This window comes from Manis pentadactyla, chromosome 3, assembly GCF_030020395.1.
Source record: "Manis pentadactyla isolate mManPen7 chromosome 3, mManPen7.hap1, whole genome shotgun sequence".
Classification (NCBI taxonomy): domain Eukaryota; kingdom Metazoa; phylum Chordata; class Mammalia; order Pholidota; family Manidae; genus Manis; species Manis pentadactyla.
In genome coordinates this window covers 187,518,897-187,543,126 of record NC_080021.1, presented here as the reverse complement: position 1 = coordinate 187,543,126, position 24,230 = coordinate 187,518,897, and the positions used below count along the sequence as shown (strand labels likewise).

The 24,230-nt window shown below is 39.1% G+C and overlaps 1 protein-coding gene across 2 annotated transcripts in view; it reads right to left on the bottom strand.

The window, feature by feature from the left end:
- Window positions 1-5,677: 5,677 nt before the first annotated feature.
- The window catches only part of ZCCHC7 (zinc finger CCHC-type containing 7), a 300,853-nt gene continuing 282,300 nt past the window's right edge, over window positions 5,678-24,230 (bottom strand). For both annotated transcript variants that reach the window (XM_036888516.2, XM_036888517.2), the window contains exons 7-9: window positions 20,226-20,321; window positions 8,795-8,912; window positions 5,678-7,002 (exon numbers count right to left, since the gene is read on the bottom strand). In XM_036888516.2, the coding sequence (XP_036744411.1) occupies window positions 6,560-7,002; window positions 8,795-8,912; window positions 20,226-20,321 (657 nt within the window). In that variant the 3' untranslated portion in view covers window positions 5,678-6,559. The remainder of the gene's footprint in view (window positions 7,003-8,794; window positions 8,913-20,225; window positions 20,322-24,230) is intronic.

The following is a 24,230-nucleotide window of genomic DNA, read 5'->3' as shown; positions in this document are numbered from 1 at the left end:
TCTGGTCTTCCCACAGGAAATCCTTCCTTTGCGTGCACACCCACCTTTCACCCTCTCGGGCAGCCACAGGGCACTTTCAGAGAGGACCATTTCTCATGTGTGGCTCCCGGTCTCTGACCTGCCCTGGGTCCCCAGCACCATCCCAGTAACCCCAGGGACCTCCCCTTTCCCCTTCCCTTTGGTGGTCCTTCTATACGTTCCCTGCACCCCTTTCCCCTATTCCCAATCCTTGGAAAAAGGCTCTCCATCAAAAGGGAGGCACTGAGGATACTACTCCCCACATTGTTCACCTGTCTGCATACCTGACTTCAACTCTCAGGAACTCCTCTGGATCCATCCCTTCCCTCCATCTTCAGTGCCATCGAGTTTTCTCCAGTTTTCCAACATCCCCTTCTCTTTCGGCACCTTCCTGTCAATGGCAACCTGACTCCAGGCAGACTCTTCTGTCCTGTCAATCTTTCAGAGCCAAGGGTTTAAAAGGAGACATTTTTCTCGCCTCTTTCCTGTTTAGAAAGAGACATTCATTATCTCCTCTTCCTGGCCGCTCATTCCCTTCACAGCGCACAGCAGTCAGGCTTCTTGGTCCACCACTATTCTGGAACTCCTTGGGTAAAGGTCTCTAATGAGCTACATGCCCCCAAATCTGACAGATGTTTTCATTCATATGCTCATTTCCCCAACACATATTTCACAAAGGAATAAGAATATATGCAATATGAGAAATTATGAATAATAAAAGTTTTAAGTATAGTGGAAAGCCAGAGAAAAATAACATAAAATACTGCATCCCCCCCGCCATGAAAGCCCAGGGAATAAAAACAAAGCACAACTCGGCAGAAGCAATTCTTCTTACAGTTTAGGGTGTGTAGTAGCTTGGACAGTGTTCTTCAAAAAGGTATATCCAAGTCTTAATCACTGGTACCCATGAATGGGAATTTATTTGAAAATAGGGTCTTGAAGATGCAATTGAGTATTTGGGGAGCCTAGAATTAGGGTGGGCCCTAAAGCCAAGACACAGACGTCGAAGAGAAGATGGAAGCAGAGATTAGAGTTATGTGGGTCAGGCCAAGGAGCACCAAGGGCTGCCAACTGCTGCTAGAATCTAGGAGAGGCATGGAATCCGTATTGATCCGGGCACTCCGCGTCTGTACAAGAATGTCTTCGACTGTCTCTTCAGTGTTAGTGCAGCTGCCACCCTCCCCCAGGCATGTGATCAGTCTTCTTGGCCCCACATGGGTAAAGCAGGAAACAAAACAAGGTGATCTGCGCACTACTGATCCCTGGCCTTGCCCAGTTTTTTCAGATTATCCCTAGTTGAGTGAAAAACACACCAAAATGTTTCCAGTAGATTTTGAATAAAACTAATTTTGTTTTGACATGTATACTCATGAAACCATCACAATCAAGATAATGCACAAATTTACTACCCTCCAAGTTTCACTGTGCCCCTTAACAGCCTCTACTTCCCACCCCTCCCAACCACCCCCACCCCCAGGTTATCTCAGATCTGCTTTCTGTCACTGTAGTTTAATTTGCATTTTTTTTGCAGTAGTCCATTGTGGATTTTACCTTATTAGGTGCTGCGAATTTCCGTATTCCTAGAAATATTTTTGAGCTTTGTTCTTGGAATCGGTTATTTGGAGACAGTTTGATTCTTCCAGCTCTTGCTTTTAAGGTAGTTAGGCAGGCGGAGAGGCGTTCAGACCAGGGCTAATTTCTCCCCATCACAGAGGCAGTCTTCCGAGTAGTCATTGTTGCACGAACTGTGAGGTTTTCCACTCTGAGAACAGAAACTGCTCCAGGCCCTGTGTGGGCTCCGGAAAGTCTCCTCTAATCCTTCCGTTGTTTTCCTCACACATATGTGTTGACCAGCATTCAGCTGAAGCCTCCAGGGGGACCCTCCGCTGGTCTCTGGTTTCTCTGTGAAGCTCTCCTCTCACATTGTCTGACCTGCAAATTCCAGCCACTTGGGCTATTTCCTAGCTGTTTCCTCCACTCAGGGACACCTCCAGGCTCCTCTTGGGTTTCTCTCCTTGCTCCACAGTTGGGAAACTCCCCGAGCAGTCAGCTGGAGCAGTCACAAGGCGCACCTTACTTGTCTGCCAACTCTGAAAGTTCACGGTCCTTCCTGGTCTAATGTTCAGTGTCTTGAGAACTGCTTCACATATTTTTTACGCTATTTCAGGATGGAGAGTAAATCTGGTCCTGTAACTCTAATCTTGGCTGTAAGTAGAAATCCCTGAAACCGCTTTTGACAGTGACTATGACAAATGCAATAAATTTGATATTCTCTGGACTCTTTCATATTGTACTGTCATATATGATATGTCAAACTGACATATTCTTGAGAAAATGGTTATATATAATAAACAAAACTATTTTTCTGCATTAAAAAGTTTAAAAATTTATTTTAAATTTAAAATTTATTAAAATTTAAAATTATTTAAACTGTTAAGACTACCAAGTGTCCTTTTTGTGGGAAGAACTATTTTGAGATTATGGGTATGGCAGATGACCTTACTCTTTCATTCATATCCCTGGGTCTCTGTCAGGGGGCTGGCCCTCTAGCTGCCAAAGCCACTTTGCCTGAGCGCAGAGAGAGCCAGAGTTGACTGGGACAGGCTCCTGGGGGCAGCTCTTAAACAATGACTCATTTAAAACAAAATCACACACACACACCAGCTTTTCCAGATTGGGGTGGTTCTGAGGTGCGGCCAGCGCTCTTTTGGGAATCTGAACACTCCCCTCTGTGGGACTTGACTTAGTAAGGTATCTGACTTGAGATTCCTTCTCTTCTCTTCCCTGCCTGCTTAACCACTCTCTTTACTGGGTTTTATTGGAAACACTTCTTAGTAAATCACTTTAAGAAGTTATTTATTTCACAATTGTTAGGATGGGTGTATACAATGTCCGCTGCATACATTAGGTTATGCACCAGAAAGCTGTTCTCTCAGAATTAGACTAAGAGCCAAACAGCATCATCACATGAAGTGATTCTTTGCATGGCATGAATAAGCCATGTCTTCTGGTTGGTATTTATTTGAAATGTTAAGCCCAACTATAAAACCTAAGGGCCTATGCTGGACTTGGGTCCTGGTGCTGGCTCCTACAATCTGACATCAACCACTATAGTCTCTAACTCTTCCCCCCACTCTCCCCAACTGACTCCTTCTGTTCTCTTACCATGATTCTGTATTTTGCAGAGCTTACATCCCTCCTGGTGATCTAGTGTTTATATCCATGTTTCCTGGTTACACCAGTAAGTAATTCATCTCCGCTAGCTCAATCTCCCCACCGTCCCTCCACAAAGTGGCCCAAATGGTCTGTAGACCTCCAGGGCATGTGGCTAGTTGTCCTTATTTCAGATGAATGGGACATGTCCCATCAAACTCACCAACACCAGCAGCCTGATGAAAATCGAAGCCTTGTGAGGTGAGGACACATCTGGCCCTTGCTCTAAGGTGTGGCGGGCAGCCTCAACCCCCTTCCTAGCAAGCAGGATTTCCCTTGGGAAATGGGGTGGAGTTTCAATTAGGGTTTCTCAACCTCAGCACTCCTATTTGGGGCTGGATAATTGTGGTGGGGGCTGTCCTGTGCATTGTAGGACTAGGTTAACAGCATCCCCGGCCTCTACTCACTGCCAGCAGTACCTTCTAAATTGTGAAAACCAAAACTGGTAAGATCAGGTGATCAAGACAGCTATGCAGGAATGAAAGGCCCTCTTATTTTGTACGTAATCTTTTATTGGCAGTTGTTACCTTGGAAAAGCTTCTTCTCTCCGTATCTTCTATCAACAGATTATTGATACATTGTTAATCCTGTTTCTCCTTAAAAAACACAGCCTACATCAATCTATTCACTGTAGCACTAACAAACAGTGTTTCTTTGCCCATCAGAACAGCAAAGAAAAAGGAATGAAAACATCCCATTATTGTGGCAGAGGGGAGATGAACACTCACACACTACCAGGAATGTATAAATGACTGGGGGGTATATGACTTTGGAATTTGAAAATATGTATCAAAACTTGCATGAAACATATGCATGATTTGGACCCATAAATTCTATTTTATCACAACTGAATAACTGGAGAAGATATGTGTGTAGAAGGATTTTTTAAGGTGAAAATTAGAAACAACCAAATGTTCAACAACAGGGAGCTGATTAAATGAACTGTTACAGCACTATCATGGTACCACTAAAAATAATGACAGAGACGGTATATTTGATTAGTAGAATTTTCACAATGTATTAAGTGAAAAAACAGGTTATAAAACAATGTATGTATGTCTAGAAAAGAGACTGGAAGGATTGACACTAAGAATTTTAACCATATCTTTGGGTGAAAGAATGAGGTTTGGTTTTTATGCTTTTAACTTTTCTCTTAAAATGAATATGTAATCCCTGTTTAACAAAACTGAAGAGTTAATAACAGGCACAGCTAAAACCATAGTCCAATGAAAACAAGCCTTTCCATTTAAAGGGCAGGAGACAGTTTCTCTGCACTCTATTCTAAGAATGCCAAACATGAACCAAGCTAGAACCCAGGATAGGGGCCACGTAGGCTGTTTCTAAGTCAAGTGAGGCCAGAGGAAGGAAACATTTATTTAGTCTTCTCAATCCTAGAAACTGTATGGATTCTTACTGTTTGGGACATCTGTTTTCCTTCTCAATAGTATTTATCCACTTACCTCATTTGATTGTTGAATCTCTCTATGTTTTAAACTCCCCATTCTTACAGGAAAAGTTACTACATGACTGCACTGACTGACTGACTAGCTCTAACTGAACCCCTGGTGTGAGCGCCAGGGCAGGAATGAGGAAATGGAGCAGAGGCTCTTCGATATTTCTGTTCTTTCCCTACTAATCCAATGCCCACAAATAAAGTAGCTAAGCTTGCCTCTCCTTTCGGCATGTAAATGCACGGACCTGAAGGGTAAATTACACCCCAGAACAAAAGGTTTGTCTAATACTAAAAAATCAGGGGAGGGGGAATAAGATAATGTACAGAAACAAATGGAAAAAAAGAGCCTCCTTTCTTCCCTTCCCCTAAATGATCTTCTATTTATGAAAGACCATTTCTGTTCTGAAAGGAAATTCCCTCTGACCTGAAGAAATGCTGTCACACCACAACAATCATAATGAATTGAATAATAATGCCAACTATTTCAAGGCTCACCACTCTATGAAGCCACTTTTCAAGGCAGCTACTTTAGAGAGTATTAAATGATTCTGGGCACTTATCTTAGAGTCAAAACAACCCTCGCTAATGTTAGGTAGCCATGCACCAGCACACAACGGACCTTACTTAGCTGAGAGCCAGGCAGCCACAGACAAGGTACTGGACTAAAGACTGCTGATGTACAATTCACACTAACGCTGATTCAGGAGGAGAGAGTCTCCCTTTCCTCCCAAAGATGAAGAGAGCCAATCCTACCAGATGCATGGCAGTTTGTATACTTCACAAAAAGTGAAACACAAAGTTAAGAATACAACATCATAAAATTGTCCTAGTTAACTGACTCCATCTCATTGTATTCTGGCAAAGAGCTAATACTTGGGCAACAAGGGCACTTTGACCCCAGGTTATGGAGATTTTAAAATTTTAGTCACTTGTCCAACCCAAGCATGCCCTTTGTCACCCAAACTCTCATTGTCTGTTTACATAATAGACACATTTATTTACTCTATTTCAGATATTTTATTTTTCTTATTCTAACATTAGGCTTTGATTAAGTACAAAAGGTTCACAAGTACAAAAATTTCTGTATAGCCTTGTGGTAGTTAAAAAACCTGTGGAAACAAACAATTTTTTAAATTGGGCAATATTCATCTCTGTATTTCTGATAGTCTTCTTGAAGTGTGGCTGTAAAAATGATAAGAACTATTTCATTGTGATTATGTTATAATTTTTGATGACTCTTTTCCACTTGTTTCTGAAAATCTGCCTCGTGGCTTTTACACAGGATGGGTTCCTTATTTGTATTTTGCTACAGTCCAATTCTCTGCCCTCTTTCAGGGTTCGATGATGACACCTTCATTTTTTAGCCTGTGATGCTTTGATCAAAGGAAGAATCTGACACCAGCTTCAGGAGCAAGAAAGCTGGATTTAGATTGATAACTATGCTTTTCAATGTTAAAAGAAAGTAATTTTGAAAAAGATTAATGAATTTTTCATATTAGCATTAATTTATCTTTCTGCAAGGATTTAACTTTCTTCCTTACGTTGCAGGTGAATTATGTTTGTGTGCTTTTATTTTTTCAAAGTATTTTTATAAAAAGTTTCTTGAAAAAGATGAACTCTTCCTATCCCTAGGATTCTAAGTAAAAATGATGCACTGGAAAAGGAGAAGTCCAAGTTTATCTTTCTTTTTTTTTAACCTAATAACCTCTTAGACACAGAGAACTGAGATCTCCATGGATTTTGAAGATCTAGATATGGCTGAGATAAAAAACAAAAACAAAAACTTCTTTATTTAATCATAGATAATAAAAACATTGCCAGAAGGTTGTAGACATGGAGACCAGACAAACACTGAAAGTGGAATCAGAGGCTGTTTCACTGCTTAGACTTTTTTTTCCTCTGCTTAATAAGAAATAAGTTATCATTGCTGTCGTCCTCCACATAGCTCCCCTTTTTCTTATGCTTGCCCCACCTGCCCTCTTTGGCTGGTTTGTCTTCTCCTGGCCTGTGGTAATGTGATGAATGGTGGAAGGGCCTGTGAGGCCGCTGGGCTTTGAAAGTGCCAGAAGAAGAGTGGGTCTGGGGGCCCCTGGGGAAGTCTTCGTCCACTTCATGACACTTGTTAGCCTTCCTGTGCTTCTCACGCTCTTTATTGCTCCTGCTCATTGTTTCCTTTTGGGTTTCTTTCTTTTCTTGAGGCCACCTGCTGTTTCTCCAGGAGGCTTGGCTCTTCCTCATACCATGGTGGGGCCTCTTATATGATGCTTCCACATGAGGTCTCTTGAACTGCCTTGGAAAATCACCATTTTTCTGGAGTTCTGGAAAACATAAAAGTATTTTTTCATATTCAGCAGCTAGACAGTCCATGCGGAGCTTTCATAGGTCTGTAAACAACTTTAGTAGAGAAGGAAGCCAGACATTTAATGCATTAATGATACAACATTCTAAAGAGCCCTTTACTCAGGTAAAAATCACTCACTAAAAAATAGTACGGATGAAGTATTTCTGATTGCTAAAAAAGGGAAACATCCAGAAATCCAGTGATATTTATTCTATTCAGTACAGTTTAACCAGGTTAAACAATGGAAACAAGGACCAGTGAGAGCAGTAATCAGCTTTATCAAGAAAAGTCATGTTTGACCAATTCAAGTTCTTGTAGTGACAAAGAGACTGCCCTTGATTATAAGGTAACGCAAGAGGTATAAAATGGCCCTTGACAGTCTCACATGACATTTCACTTACCTTCTGAAGATAAAGTCTAGCTAGAGTACTTAAGGTGGATATTCCCCCCTGAGCAGATATCAACTGGTTTGGAGACTAAGTGTGCACATGCATATCTTAGAGGCTTCAGTGCCAGACCTGATGCTATATTTTGCCAGGGTAGGTGGGAGAAGAGATTACAGCAATGTATGAAAACTAACATGTTAAGAGAACCTTGAAAGATTAAAGAAGTAGCTGATAAAAAAAAATAGAAGTACAAAGTCATGTATTTAGGGGACAAAGAATTGTAGTCTGTAGAGCAGAAGTAAGTAATTATAGACTTCACCATAAAATGGAAATTTCAGTGGATGATAAAGAGCCTCAAAATGGATCTATACCACAGAGTTGTCAATACAACTAGTTAAAAAGGAAAACAAATGATTGTTCTCTGATTGTAAAAGTTATTAATGCTCATTATCGAAAACTTGGGAAATACAGAAATATATAAAGAAAATAAAACAAAAGTACTATAATCTTTAATCCAGAAATGACATTTTGGTACATTTCTTTTTAATCTTTTTAAAAATCTAGTTGCCTAATCATTAACTTCATGTACTATAATTTCCTATATATAATGGAAATAAATTTTACACGAAATTGAGTATGTAAAACATGCAGGAGTTGATAAGTAATTCCTCCACTTTCTTCCAGAATTAGTATCTTCATTTTGAAAACGGCCTGAACTCAGGAAGAGTCTGCAACAGAATAACAAGAAGGCTAAAAGAGGTCAACTTGAAAAAACATAGAAAACAAGAAAAGTAACTTGGTAAACTGTCTTGAAGTATATAGCAAGAAAGACAGAGGTAGAGAAAACAGGCTTAAATTATAAGATGATTCGGTGAGAAAGAACTCCATATCAGCACCAGTAAAAAGAGAAACCACAGAGAGTAGCTGTGGACTTGGAGCTTTACTTGTAATTGTTGCCAGTAAGAAATAACTTTTTTTGGGAAACTTCAGGTGTCACCTGGCAGGCAAAGCCTTTCTTTCCATGAAAATTACTCAAGTCATACAAAGGGCAAAAACAATTACTTGTCAAACAGAAAAATCTCATAACAGCTTTAAAAAATTCTGCATATATACATGAATAGAAATATTTTCTGGACATTTTCTAAGATGACCATTATGTAAGAAAAATGTTTTATTGTAAACAACTTTCAACAAAGGATTTTTTAAAGCAGGTGCTTGATTGCTGGAGATCAAGGAAGTTCCAGTTCCTATGGTAATTAAAAAAAAATCTTATGAATCCCAATGCTGGCAAATGACCAGTGACCGCAAAAGTAGTCAAATGCAGAGCAAAGAAAGAAATTTTGGAAATATTGCAAAGGTGATATAACAAGTTTAATAACATACCTTTTACTTTTCGTTTTATTCTCTGTTCTCTCTCCTGAATTTCATGCTTGTCATCATAGTAGTAGATGAATGGAGATGTTGGAAAGGTCTGGTTAAACATTCGTCTTTCTGTACATTCCTGCAAATTGTATTTGACATTATGATATCACAGGGCACACTGTTCAGACAACCTTTTGCAAGATTATGGACTGCTGTAACTAGAGAGGAGCCCCACCTCCCTGCCACCCCGTGCTGGGGCTGCAGGATGTGGTCTTGCTGGGACACCAGGAGGGTCAGCCAACCTGCCACCCACTCATGCTTATATGCTTTTCTTTCAGGCTTGGATTTTCTTTCCTTACTTCTTTACCCATGAAACCCTTCTTACCGTTTTTCAATCTTCCCTGACAAACCCCTTTCCAAGTCTGAGTTAAAAGCAATGGTGGGTGGGTCCCTGGTGCACTTATCCGGTATCTCCTGTTAGATGGTTTATTTTATTTGGCCTTATGTTGTGTTAGTCCTTTGACTGTCTGTCTCTCCCAAGAGCCATCTATCAAGTGCTTCTTCCTTCATATTTACACCCTAAATGTGGGTATAAGCTCTTACCCCTTTGTTCTTTTCCCTCCATACAAGTGGTCTGCAGGTTTATTTTAACTCAACACTCACTGCTCACATGGGCAATGATGGTTATGGGGAGAGCAGGATGGTGGTGGTGGGCTATGTGTAGTTTGGAAATGCTCCTAGGTAATTCTGAAACACCCCAAGGAAACCTTCTCTTCTCTTTGCACCCCCTACTGAAGATGAGCTCATTACCCTGTAACAGCAGCCCACTCTATTACTCTGGCCTCCACATAACTATTTCCCAAATCCAAATCTTTGGCGTGAGCCGTGTCCAACACAGGAGACTTTGTTTATCATGATCTGTGACACATATCCATTCGGCATATCTGAAACCAAACAATACTTTTCTTTAAAGGGGCTTTGCTTTTTGGAACTTTCCCACTTCTGTCTTCTGCCATTTTGCCTAAAATTTATTTATAAATGCTCGATACTTCTTAGCAAGGTACTGAAGAAAAATTAAATTGAATGCCCTTAGGAAGGAAATTGTGAAATATCCACAAAAATTTAGCTGACTTATCGTAAGTCTGGTATTATATACTCCATTTGCAATTCTAAGATATCTGACCAATTGGAAGCCATACACTTTAGGAATATAATCTGCAGAATTTATAAAATTTATGAGTCATTCTAAATATACATTAAAGTACAGAAATCAAAGCAATAAAAATCTGTACATACTATTCAGCTTCATCAAATCATAACATTGTACCTTAATTTACTTCAGTTTTAGCCCCAAGAATTAAAACATTAACAATGTAATTGAAATTCTCTATGTAACTCTCTTGCCCGTTTTCCATTCATTTTCTTCCCTTTCCAGAAGTTGCCATTGCCTTAAAGTTGATGTCTGCCATTCTCACTACCAATGACTATTCCAATAAACAACAGTGTGAGTTTCAAGTGTACAGACTGCATAAAAGTGACATCACTTGTAAATATTTTGAAATGGCATTAGATTATAATAGCTTCACAGAATAAGGTGGGTAGTGTTCCTTGGATTATGGGTTTCTGATAAAGGTTTGGTAAAACTCGACTAGACTATAAAACTATCTGGGATTGTTTTATTGCAGGGGGGTAATTTTGATTACTAATTCAATTTCTTAAGGAGTACTGGTTCACATAGGTTTGCTCTTTAGTCATTTTGATTACATTTTTCCAGAAAATTATTTAATCTGCATTTTAAGATTTAATTTTGAACTTTATAAAGTTTGCACAGTACTGTTATATTTAAATAATTATACTGTATTTTAAGCTGTTTACACTTTTCTCTCAATATTTGTACCTTTTGTTTTTCTTTAAGTAGTTTTCCCAAGTCTGTCTGTTTAGTTTTGAACAGAAAATGTTTTCAAAGAACTAGCTTTGGTTTTGTTGATGCTATTAACTTTGCTTCCTATTTCAAGAATTTTGGTTATTATTTCCTTCTTCCAACTATCTTTAGATTTACTGTTATTGCTTTTTTAGATCTTTTTGGGTTTTTTTGGACCTTGAAAGTTATAAGGCAAACCTATATGGAAACATAAAGAATTGCTTTTATAAGCCACTATATGTTATAGTGGTTCCAAATTTCCAGAAGAATACCCATAAAAAATTTGAATCTAAGATTCTACCTTGATCTTAATGTTTGTAGCCCCTAAACATTAATGAACCCAAGCATTATATGAAGCCAAAATTCCTATGTTGAAATATGAACCCCCAATGTGGTGGTATTTAGGAGGTGGAACCTCTGGACAGTGATTAGGTCATGAGGATGGTGCTTTGATGAAAGGGATTAACATTCTTTTTTTTTTTTTTGTATCATTGATAAACATTCTTATGAAGGTTTCACATGAAAAACATAGTGGTTATTATATTCACCCATAGTATCAAGTCCCCCCCATACCCCATTGAAGTCACTGTCCGTCAGTGCAGTAAGATGGCACAGAGTCACTACTTGTCTTCTTTGTGCTACGCTGTCTTCCCCAAGACCAACCCACATCATGTGTGCCAATCATAATACTCCTCTAGCCCCTTCTCCTTCCCTCCCCACCTCCCCTCCCCCATCCCTCCCCTTTAGTGATCGCTAGTCCCTTCTTGGAGTCTGTTAGGCTTCTGCTGTTTTGTTACTTCAGTTTTGCTTCATTGCTCCACAAATGAGGGAAATCATTTGGTACTTGTCTTTCTCTGCCTGGCTTATTTCACTGAGCATAATACCCTCTAGCTCTGTCCATGTTGTTGCAAATGGTAGGATTTGTTTTCTTCTTATGACTGAATAGTATTCCATTGTGTATATGTACCACCTCTTCTTTATCCATTCATCTACTGATGGACACTTAGGTTGCTTCCATATCTTGGCTATTGTAAATAGTGCTGTAATAAACATAGGGGTGCATATATCTTTTTGAATCTGAAAACTTGTTTTCTTTGGGTAAATTCCTAGGAATGTAATTCTCGGGTCAAATGGTATTTCTATTTTTAGCTTTTTGAAGAACCTCCATATTGCTTTCCACAATAGTTGAACTAATTTACATTCCCCCCAACAGTGTAGGAGGGTTCCCCTTTCTCCACATCTTTGCCAGTATTTGTGGTTCATAGTGTTTTCGATATTGGCCATACTCGCTGGTGTGAGGTGATATATCTCATGAGGTTTTAATTTGCATTTCCCTGATAATTAGCAATGTGGAGCATATTTTCATGTGCCTGTCGGGCATCTGAATTTCTTCTTTGGAGAATTGTCTGTTCATATCCTCTGCCCATTTTTTAATCAGATTATTTGCTTTTTGATTGTTGAGGCATGTGAGTTCTTTATACATTTTGGATGTTAACCCTTTATTGGATATATCATTTATAAATATATTCTCCCATAGTGTAGGATGCCTTTTTGTTCTACTGATGTCCTTTGCTGTACAGAAGCTTTTTAGCTTGATGTAGTCCCATTTGTTCATTTTTGCTTTTGTTTCCCTTGCCCGAGGACACGTGTTCAGGAAAAAGTTGCTTATGTTTATATTCAGGAGATTTTTGCCTATGTTCTCTTTGAAGAGTTTTATCGTTTCATGACTTATATTCAGGTCTTTGATCCATTTCAAGTTTATTTTTGTGTATGGAGTTAGACAATAGTCCAGTTTCATTCTCCTACATGTAGCTGTCTAGTTTTGCCAACACCAGTTGTTGAAGAGACTGTCATTTCCCCATTGTATATCCATGGCTCCTTTATCGTATATTAATTGACCATATATTCTTGGGTTTATATCTGGGCTCTCTTTTCTGTTCCATTGATCTATGGGTCTGTTCTTGTGCCAGTACCAAATTGCCTTGATTACTATGGCTTTGTAGTAGAGCTTGATGTAGGGGAGTGTAATCCCCCCAGCTTTCTTCCTTCCAGGATTGCTTTGGCTATTGGGGTCTTTTGTGGTCCTATATGAATTTTAGAACTATTTGCTCTAGTTTGTTGAAGAATGCCATTGGTATTTTGATAGGTTTTGCATTGAATCTGTAGATTGCTTTAGGCAGGATAGCCATGTTGACAATATTAATTCTTTCTATCCATGAGCACAGGATAGATTTCCACTTATTTGTATCTTATTTAATTTATTTCATAAGTGTCTTACAGTTTTCAGAATATAGATTTTTCACTTCCTTGGTTAGGCTTATTCCTAAGTATTTAAATTTTTTTTGGTGCAATTGTAAATGGAATTGTTTTCATGATTTCTCTTTCTGCTAGTTCATTGTTAGTATATAGTAGTACAACAGATTTCTGTGTATTAATTTTGTATCCTGCAACTTTGTTGAATTCAGTTGTTAGTTCTAGTAGTTTTGGGGTGGACTCTTCAGGGCTTTTTATGTACAATATTATGTTATCTGCAAACAGTGACTGCTTAACTTCTTCTTTACCAATCTGGATGCCTTTTCTTTCTTTGTGTTGTCTGATTACTGTGGTAGGACCTCCAGAACTATGTTGTATAAAAGTGGGGAGAGTGGGCATCCTTGTCTTGTTCCTGATATTAACGGAAAAGCTTTCAGCTTCCTGCTGTTAAGTATAATGTTGACTGTGTGTCTGTCATATATGGCCTTTATTATGTTGAGGTACTTGCCCTCTATACCCATTTTGTTGAGAGTTTTTATCATGAATGGATGTTGAATTTTGTCAAATGCTTTTTCAGCATCTATGGAGATGATCATGTGGTTTTGGTCCTTTTTGTTGATGTGGTGGATGATGCTGATGGATTTTTGAATATTATACCATCCTTGCATCCCTGGAATAAATCCTACTTGATCATGACAGATGATCTTTTTGATGTATTTTTGAATTCGATTTGCTAATATTTTGTTGAGTATTTTTGCATCTATGTAGGGATACTGGTCTGTAATTTTTTTTTATGGTGTCTTTGACTGGTTTTGATATTAGGGTAATGCTAGCCTCATAGAATGAGTTTGGGAGTATTCCCTCCTCTTCTACTTTTTGGAAAATTTTGAGGATGGGTATTAGGTCTTCTCTAAATGTTTGGTAAAATTCAGTGGTGGAGCCATCTGGTCCGGGAATTTGTTCTTGGATAGTTTTTTGATTACCAATTCAATTTCATTGCTAGTAATTGGTCTGTTCAGATTTTCTGTTTCTTCCTGGGTCAGTCTTGGAAGGTTGTATTTTCTAGAAAGTTGTCCATTTCTTCTAGGTTATCCAGTTTGCTTGCATATAATTTTTCATAGTATTCTCTAATAATTCTTTGTATTTCTGTGGTGTTCATAGTGATTTTTCCTTTCTCATTTTTGATTGTGTGTAGACTGTTTTTTTCTTGATAAGTTTTGATAAGGGTTTATCTATTTTGTTTATTTTCTCAAAGAACCAGGTTCTGCTTTCATTGATTATTTCTATTGTTTTATTCTATTTGATTTTATTTATTTCTGCTTTAGTCTTTTTATGTCCCTCCTTCTACTGACTTTGGCCCTCATTTGTTCTTTTTCTAGTTTCATTAATTGTGAGTTTAGACTGTTCATATGGGATTGTTCTTCTTTCCTTAAGTAAGCCTGTATTCCCTCTTAGCACAGCCTTTGCTGCATCCCAAATATTTTGCAGTGTTGAGTTACTGTTGTCATTTGTCTCCATATATTGCTTGATCTCTGTTTTTATTTGGTCATTGATCCATTGCTTATTTAGGATCATGTTGTTAAGTCTTCAAGTGTTTGTGGGATTTTTCTTTTTCTTTGCATAATTTATTTCTAGTTTCATACCTTTGTGGTCTGACAAGCTGGTTGGTACAATTTCAATCTTTTTGAATTTACTGAGGCTCTTTTTGTGACCTAGTATGTAATCTATTCTTGAAAATATTCTATGTGCACTTGAGAAGAATGTGTATTCTGCTGCTTTTGGGTGGAGTGTTCTCTTGATGTCTGTTAGGTCTATCTGTTCTACTGTGTTGTTCAGTGCCCCTGTGTTCTTACTTATTTTCTGGCTGGTTGATCTGTCCTTTGGAGTGAATGGTGTGTTGAAGTGTCCTAAAATGATTGCATTGCATTCTATTTCCCCCTTTAATTCTGTTAGTATTTGTTTCACATGTGTAGGTGCTCCTGTGTTGGGTGCATAGATATTTATAATGGTTATATCCTCTTGGTGGACTAACCCCTTTATCATTATCTTTTTTGTCTCTTGTGACTTTCTTTGTTTTGAAGTCTATTTTGTCTGACTGCAACTCCTGCTTTTTTCTCCCTATTAGTTGCATGAAATATCTTTTTCCACCCCTTTGCTTTTAGTCTGTGTATGTCTTTGGGTTTGAAGTGAGTCTTTTGTAGGCAGCATATAGATGGGTCTTGTTTTTTTATCCATTCAGTGACTCTATGTCTTTTGATTGGTGCATTCAGTCCATTTACATTTAGGGTGATTATCGATAGGTATGTATTTATTGCCATGCAGACTTTAGATTCGTGGTTACCAAAGGTTCAAGGGTAACTTCCTTACTATTTAACAGTCTAATTTACCTCACTTAGTATGCTATTAAAAACACAATCTAAAGGTTCTTTTTTTCCCCCTCCTTCATTCTGTATATATTAGGTATCATATTCTGTTCTCTTTGTCTATCCCTTGACTGACTTTGGGAGTAGTTTTAATTTGATTTTGCATCTGCTTAGTAATTAATTGGTCTACTTTCTTTACTGTGATTGTTTCCTGTGGTGACAGCTATTTAACCTTAGGAACACTTCCATCTATAGCAGTCCCTCCAAAATAGACTGTAGAGATGGTTTGTGGGAGGTAAATTCTCTCAGCTTTTGCTTATTTGGAAATTGTTATTCCCTCCTTCAAATTTAAATAATCTTACCGGGTAGAGTATTCTTGGTCCGAGGCCCTTCTGCTTCATTGCATTAAATATATCACGCCACTCCCTTCTGGCCTGTAAGGTTTCTGTTGAGAAATCTGATGATAGTCTAACGGGTTTTCCTTTATATGTGATCTTTCTTCTCTCTCTGGCTGCTTTTAATACTCTGACTATATCCTTGATCTTTGCCGTTTTAATTATTACATGTCTTGGTGTTGTCTTCCTTGGGTCCCTTGTATTGGGTGATCTGTGCACCTCTATGGCCTGAGAGACTATCTTCTTCCTCATATTAGGGAAGTTTTCAGCAATTACCTCCTCAAAGACACTTTTTATCCCTTTTTCTCTCTCTTCTTCTTCTGGTACCCCTATAATACGAATATTGTTCCATTTGTACTGTCACACAGTTCTCTCAATATTCTTTCATTTCTAGAGATCCTTTTTCCTCTCTACCTCAACTTCTTTGTATTCCTCTTCTCTAATTTCTATTTAATTTACTGTCTCCTCTACTTCATCTAATCTGCTTTTAAATCCCTCCATTGTATGTTTCATTTCAGATACTGTATTCTTCAACGTTCGTATGATTACTGAATTCCTCCCTAAGTTCTTGAATATTTTTCTATAGTTCTGTGAGCATGTTTGATTTTTATTTTGAAATCTCTTTCAGGATTTGGTTTGAACCAGGTTCCTTTGACGTTTCATATTTGTAGGTGACACCCTGTAGTGTCCAGAAGTTGTACTCTCTGGAGCTGCTCAGGCCCTGGAGTGATGGCAGTGGTCACAGGTGAGTGGTGTTGGTGCCTGGGGGGAGGAAAGAGCTCTTTCCTGCTTCCTGGCTGCAGTGCCTGTCTCCACTGCCAGGGCCAGTGGGACGAGTGTGCAGGGAGAAATCTCTATGCTTTGCACTTGTAACTGCTGTAGGTGGGGCCGCCCTCTGGCTGGCCAGTGCAATGGCAGGGATAGCTGATTTGCCAGGTAGTGCTTGCTGGGAGGAAGACACAGTAGGCTGCATGTCATGGTGGGGGGCCTTGTAGCTGCATTGCCAGCCAAGAGGATGGAGCGCCTGAAGCTCCTGAAAGCTCCCAACCTGCTGGGTAGAGTGCACCCGGACAATTTTGTCTACCTGTCCTTTCTCCTGAGCAGCAAGCTCTGTGCAATCCTTGCCCCTTTAGCAGCCCCCTTGCCGTTAGGAAGTCTCTTAGACTGCCCGCCTTTCTTTTGTCCCAGAGTGGTTGGATGTGGATCCCTGTTTTCCACAGGTGGCTGGAATCTCAGTCTCTCCAAGTATTCCACCTGTCTTAGCTTTCCAACCCTGCTAATCTTCAGAGCACCATGCAATGTAGGTTTGTGCTCCCAGAGAAGATCTTCAGGGCTGGGTGTTCAGGAGTTCAAAGCCTCCACCCCCGCCCTGCTCCATCTCTCCTCCTCTCTCTGGTGAGCTGGGGTTGGGAAAGGGCTTCGGTCCCTCCAGATCATGGCTTTGGTACTTTACCCTTTTCTTTGAAGTCTGATGTTGTAGACAGTTGTAGACAGTCTGCTGCAGCCTTCTTTTCTGTTGCTTTCAGGATTTGACGTATTTGCTATATTTTCATATTATATGTGGTTTTGGGAGGAAGTTTCTGTCTCACCTCTCATGCAACCATCTTTAAGCCTCTTGAGTGGGATTAACATTCTTATAAAAGAGACTTCCACAAGCTCCCTAGCCCTTTCTACCATGTGAAGACACATTAAGAAAGCACCATGTATGAGGAAGCAGGCCCTCAACAGACATCAATTCTGCTGGCACCATGAACTTGGACTCCCCAGCTTCCAGAACTATGAAAATATATTTCTGTTGTTTATAAGCCACTCAGTCTATTGGAGTTTTTTTTTTTTTTTTGGTATCATTAATCTACAATTACAGAAAGAACATTATGTTTACTAGGCTCCCCCTTTCACCAAGTCCCCCCCACATACCCCTTCACAGTCACTGTCCATCAACATAGTAAGATGCTGTAAAATCACTACTTGTCTTCTCTGTGTTGCACAGCCCTCCCCGTGCCCCCCACGCACTATACATGCTAATCGTAATGCCCCCTTTCTTTTTTCCTGCCCTTATCCCCCCTTCCCACCCATCGTCCCCAGTCCCTCTCCCTTTGGTAACTATTAGTCCATTCTTGGGTTCTGTGATTCTGCTGCTGTTTTGTTCCTTCAGTTTTCCTTTGTTCTTATACTCCACATGAGTGAAATCATTTGGTACTTGTCCTTCTCTGCTTGGCTTATTTCACTGAGCATAGTACCCTCTAGTCTATTGGAGTTTGTTTTATAGTAGCCTGAGTGGACTCAGTCTAACCATAAAAAATAAGAGCAAATGACAACTACAAAAGGTACTGGAGATCCTGATACACTCCCAGTGCCCACTCATCCTTTTACAGCCTCCCAGAGTAGTCTCTTTGTATGGCAACTGTTTCTTACTGCAATTTGCCTCTTGTGTAGCTGCTTATGATTGTCCCTGCCTCCCCAACTAGAGAGTGAGCAGAGTTAGAGGAAGCTGATGCCACTTTCACCTTAGAATATCATCCACATGAAGAAGCTATTCAAAAACATCTGTAGAGCTGAACGTCTGAAAATGAAGGGGAGGGGTCCTCAGACATCTTTAACCACCTGCACAGTCTAGACTGATGTGACTATACAGAGCTATATACAGTACTATAAATACTTTCCAAAGCTAAATGTAAATTGTATTTTGATTATCCACCTCACTGGTCCTCTCCATTAGCACAGACAATTGAAAGTTGACTATATAATTTATCTACTATTCTGGATTAACCACACCAGTGATCTTCTTCATTAGTGCGGATAACCTAGAGTTCTTCATCTATGGCAGTGATGAGGCTGCCAATCTGCTTTATTGTAAATAAAAAATTATCTAAATCTAGATTTCAGGGATAAATTCCCAATGTTTTTAATGTATTTCCTATCTACATTAACAGGAATGACTAGTAAGTAGTATGTATCCAACTATAATTGTTTTTATTTAATTGAACAAACATTAAATGCTAAAAGAATACCCCACTGGCTTTAAAGAGGTAAGCTAGCATAAACTGTACATGTAAGTGATTTATGAGGCAGTGGACTGCTATGTGAATGCATTCCCTAAGTAGTGTTGGCAGCGTGAATGTTGGCAACAAGGAGGAAGGCACAGAGTATTCTCTAAGTACGTTCTCAGTGTGAGTTCTATAGAAATGAAGTAAGTATACTGTGGGGTCTCTCCATCTGTATCACCACACAGTGGATTTGATCACACAGTTTCCAGTGTGATTACTGCCCAGCATCCATGTGTCAGTGCTGAGAACTCTCCCTGTAAAACCTCTTTGCTTTGGAGGTAAAGTAACTGAAGATGAGGAAGAAAATGTGGCTTGTTCAAGTCATGTGGTTAAGTCAGTAGTAGAGCAAAAATTAGAACTAAGGATCAGAACTTCATCCTAGATTATAAATTCTACCCCTCCATTCCATGGTCCTGCTGCCCCAATGTGGAAGAAAAACTTGATCTTTTGATGGACTCTGTCCAGTGCTTTTTCTTCTCCCAGCCTTTCTGTCTCTCCCCACACTGTAGAGCTCCAGCCCCAAGGTCTGTGCACAGTGAAATGCCATGGTCAGAGTAATTCCAGACATGACCTACAATACCACCCCATCCCACTGCTCACACCCTTATCCATTTGGGGGGCTCCTTAGCCTCTCTCTGTATGCTTTCCACCTCCTGTCAGCAGATCTGATTGATAGTAGCTATTTTGGTTTCTAGGCCATCAGAAGCCTAGAAAGACTGGGAATGTATTTCCCCATATGGTTTTTCTACTCCTATGTCACCACCTTTCCTCCTTTGCCTCAGGAGTCCAAAATGTATAGGTTCTGGGCCTATTCTTTCTGCACCCTACATCTGGGATGAGCTGCTGCTGTTTAATACTTAATGAGATAACTTGGCTAGGAGACTCACTCCCACCTCACAACAACAAATTCCTTCTGCTTTGACAGCTCAGCACCCAGAGCAAACAAAGTTTGGCCCTTTCAGGTGGGGTTAGGGAATGTGCAGGCTGGAGAGGGAATCTGAGCATTTGTGGGGTAGGCAGGCTGGTTGATGATGCAGTACCTATGTTTTTCCACTAGTGAATGTTGGGGTTTACATATATGTTATGAAGATTTAGCTTCATGACATATGAACACAGCACGAGGGAAGAGTGGAGATACTGGAAAACTACACAGAAAATCTAAAAAGTCATGATTTGTTGTTTCAAAGTAGTAATCGTAAGAACTCAGGAGAACTGTAACCATTCTGTTGACTCTTATTATTTGTCTGACAGATTTTATGTGCTATATTTGTTATAAGCTAATCTGTTCATATATATTTACAGCAATTAGAGGAATGTGAGAAATGAATCAGTTGAAAACATATTAAATCTTACTTCAGGATGTTAGTTTATAAAAAAAGAAGTGTTCAGAATTACATTCTTTACAAGTCCATCTTTCAGCAACCATTCCCTGAACAACAGAATGCTTTATGCACAAATGCCACTCAAACTTACGTGTCCATAATGGCCCTCTTGCCCGCAGTTGTAGCAATAAACCAAGACTGACTGTCCAGAGGGGGTCTTTGGCTTTTTGGGTGGTCCAGGTTTGGTCTGCAACATGAATATTTGTGAAGATTTATTAAATGTTTGAAGAAAAGTCATTCTTTCCAAAAGAGCTCTTTTTAGGTAAGTGATTCCTTAGAAGTGCAACCTTTTGGAGTATAGTATGGAGACCCCATATTCAGACGATTCTGTGTATTTAGTGTGGATATGATAATAATTATTTTATTCTTAATGTCAAAGTGTGCTTTTCCTCTCCTTCTTTGCCCCTCATTCCATTTAGAATTGCACTGTGCATAATACTGTGTTAGGTATTAGGTATCTCAGAAAGAGAAGCATTAACAGGTTAGTAGCACATGAGAGACATATAGATAATGACAGAATAATGTAAGTACAGTGATAGGAAGCATGTACAAGGTATTAATGGAGTGGTGAGAGGAAACCACCATTGGATGGGTAAAGGAAATCAGGAAAAATGTCCCTGGAATTATAAATTTTAAATGTACTCTTAAAGAATTAGGTGAAAGTCAAAAGTAGAATCCTAGGTAGAGGGGAGAGCATGAACAATGACATGAAACTCAGAACATATGTGCTGAAAAAGTGTAAGATGCGCAGTCAGGTACAGTGAAAAACAAGGCTGGACAAAGCAGGGCAAAACAATGGAAGGCCATACAGGCTTAAGGGGCTTGGGCTTTATAAAGTTTAAAGTATAAAATTTTATGTGTAGGAGAATAGTTAGAATTGTATTTTGGAAAAACTGCTTTGGCTTATAGGTAGAGGAATGATGAATATGAGCAGGAGAAGGTTAGATGCAGTGAGAAAGACCAATAACATGGCTATTAGGAATGCCAGGTGAAGTGATGAGGGTCTAAACTCTTAAGAGTAACAAGATAGGGGAAAAAGGGTAGACGGGAAATATATGAGGTAATAAAACTGGAATTACTTGAACATTGAAAAGATACAGGGGATGAAGGAAAGAAAAAATTAGGATGCTTTTCAAGTTTCTAATGTGGGTGAAATGGTGAATGGTGCTGCCAAAAACTGATTCAGAAAAGGCAGGAAAAAGAGGAGCCAACTGAGATGGGAAGAGGATGCAGACTGTCTTGAACGTTGAGTACCAAGGCGGAGATATCCAGCAAACAGTTGTCTACATAAGATTAAAGTTTACAGAACAAGTCTGAGCTGAAGATTAAATTTGAAAATAATCTGCATAACAGTGGAGGTTGAGATGACCAGAGTGGCCAAGATTGCCATAACCAGTATGAGCAGAGTGAACTAAGGATGGAACCCTGGGCATAATAACATTTAAGGGGCAGGCAGAGAGGCCTAGGACAGGGACAAAGAAGGAAAGGCTGAAGGATGCAGAGCCACAGAGGAATATAGTCACAGACCTTAAAGAGAGGTTTCAAAAAGAATGAACTGATCTACAATGTCAAATATAGCAGAGAAGCCTAGTGAGATTAGAACTGAGAAACATCTATTAGATTTAGCAATTGTTCATGGATAACCTTATTGTGAGAATTTTGGAATCAATGGGAAGGCACAAAGCAATAGGCTGAAGAGTGAAGAGATACATACAAAGGTGGTACGACTATAAAGAAGAGCAAGGAAATGCCTACTCATAAAAGTGAGGATAGTGGTTACTTCTACAGAGAGAGAACAGCACATAGAGGATTTCAGGATAGCTTCAATTTTCTATTTCTTAAACATAGTGTGTTATGTGACTTTGGTGTGCACTATATAGCTAATTTATTAAATTGTACATGTTTTGTATACTTTTCAGTATGTATATTATAGTTAATAAGGAATGTTTCAAAAAAGTTGACTGGAGGTTGAAGAAAAGGAGACAGCAGGCAAATGTTTTTTTGAGAGGCATGGACAAGAAGGGTCAAATAAAATGGGACAACATGTAGGAAGGGGATTTGGTGGAGTTTTTTATTAGCATGTGAGAGACCTGAACATGTGAGAAAGCTAGTAGAGGAGTTCAAAACAGGAGAGCAGGGAGAGAGAGAGAGCGAGGCAGCAGAGGCTTTAGAGGAGACAAACCTCCCTCTCACCCATGTTTTTTTGCAGGGTGGGGAGATTGGAAGAGATAAGGATGAGAATACACTTGGATAAGTTTATTTTTTATGTTCTTTATTGGGATCCTATAACAAAGATCTGGCCTGCCAACTAGTTTTGTTATTGCTTAATGTGGTAAACAGGTGGTTTGTGAAGGTTTTATTTTCTTGACATAGGAAAATTATCTATAGGTTATAAAGATCTTCCAACAATTTTACTTTCAGCTCCTGTTTCCTAAAATGGAAAAATGGAGGGTAACAATAACTGGAAGATTTTATTCTAGTGAAAATTACTACAAATGCTACACAAAATGGAATCTACAACCTCAGCTATTATCAGTTGGGGTATAATAAAAAAACAACTATATAATGTCTAACATTCTGTAATAAAAAAGGTGGTTCATAAATCAAAACTAGCTAAAAGTCATCCAACACAGTTTTGACAGGTATATGTGTAAGCACGTACCACTCACTGCAGTGGTTCATAAATTTAGTCAGATAGTAGAACACCAGGAAGACATGAAATTATTAAGCAGAAATGATTTTTCCATCTGAAAAGGTAACTATATTATTTGACACAAAATTTCAGCCATGAGCACACATGGTTTAAGAAATAAAACCAAGAAATGATGTAATGGATGTGAAGGTAAAACCCATAATGCTTCAAGGCAGAAGTTGTCAAAAGCTGCTGATGGGTTAAATAAGATGAAGACTAGGGATCCACTAAACGCAGCAATTAGGAGGTTCCTGGCAAATGAAAACTGTTGTGAGCAGTTTCATTTGTGTAGAGGCACAACCCAGATTTAATGGGTTTATTTCAAGTAGAAAGATGCTGAAGAACAAATATAGATGACTTTTTCAAAAAGGGAAGGGGACAAGCAGAGAAGAAACAGGTCCAAGGAAGCTTTCATCAGGGATGCTTAACACACCGTGGGATACATGGCATGAATATATGCATGCATTCTTTCATTAATGTATTCAAAAAATAATTACTGAGTGACTAATATATGCCAGATATTGTTCTAAGATTAGGTAGGTAAGTGAGAAGTGAGCAAGACCATAACACTCACTGCTCACATCTCTAGTGGCAGAAGACAGATAAACAAAACCAACAACACACACACACATGGACACTATCAGATAGTAACAAATGGTATGTAGGCAATTAAAATAGAGCTACGTGAATGAGAATCATTGGGGGTGATCTAGATTGAGTTTTGGGGACACTCTCACTGGGATGATCATTGATCATTTCTTATAACCACCCCCCTGCCCCCACCCAAGTATGCAGTGAGTGGGCAAACAGCATTCTAGGCATAAGACACAGGGGAAAGGTGGTGCAAAGACAATTATATGGCATAAGCTTGCCATAGCTGAGTCTCTGAAAAATATCTGTAAACTTGTTAAGTGTAGTAGGTGAATGAAGAGTGGGAGAAGAGGAGATTCTAGAGCTAGAGAGGAACCAGATCACTTAGGGTTTTATAAATCAGGGCAAAGAGCATTGCATTCATTTTAAGTGGCATGGAAGCTAGTCTGAAGCTAATGGTAGATGCTCAATAACTAGTTGGAGACAGGCAGCAGAAACTTATGATAAAAAGAATTATCCACTTCCATACAATAAATGTTCTCTGGAAAACTCACCTGTTTATAAACTTTTCTATTTATGTTTTTGCAAATATATTGCAATGCATCTCTGCATAAGATTTCTCAATTCATTGATGAGAAGGAAAATATACTCAGTATGTTTATCCCACTGGAATAAGAGATTCCACTGGCTCAAATCCAAGCAAAGAAACAAGATGAATCAGGAAGTAATGATGAGATGGACTGGTAAGAACCAAATTAAAACGATATCCAGACACTGTAACTTTGACTTGACTGGTATATACACAGGTAGGGA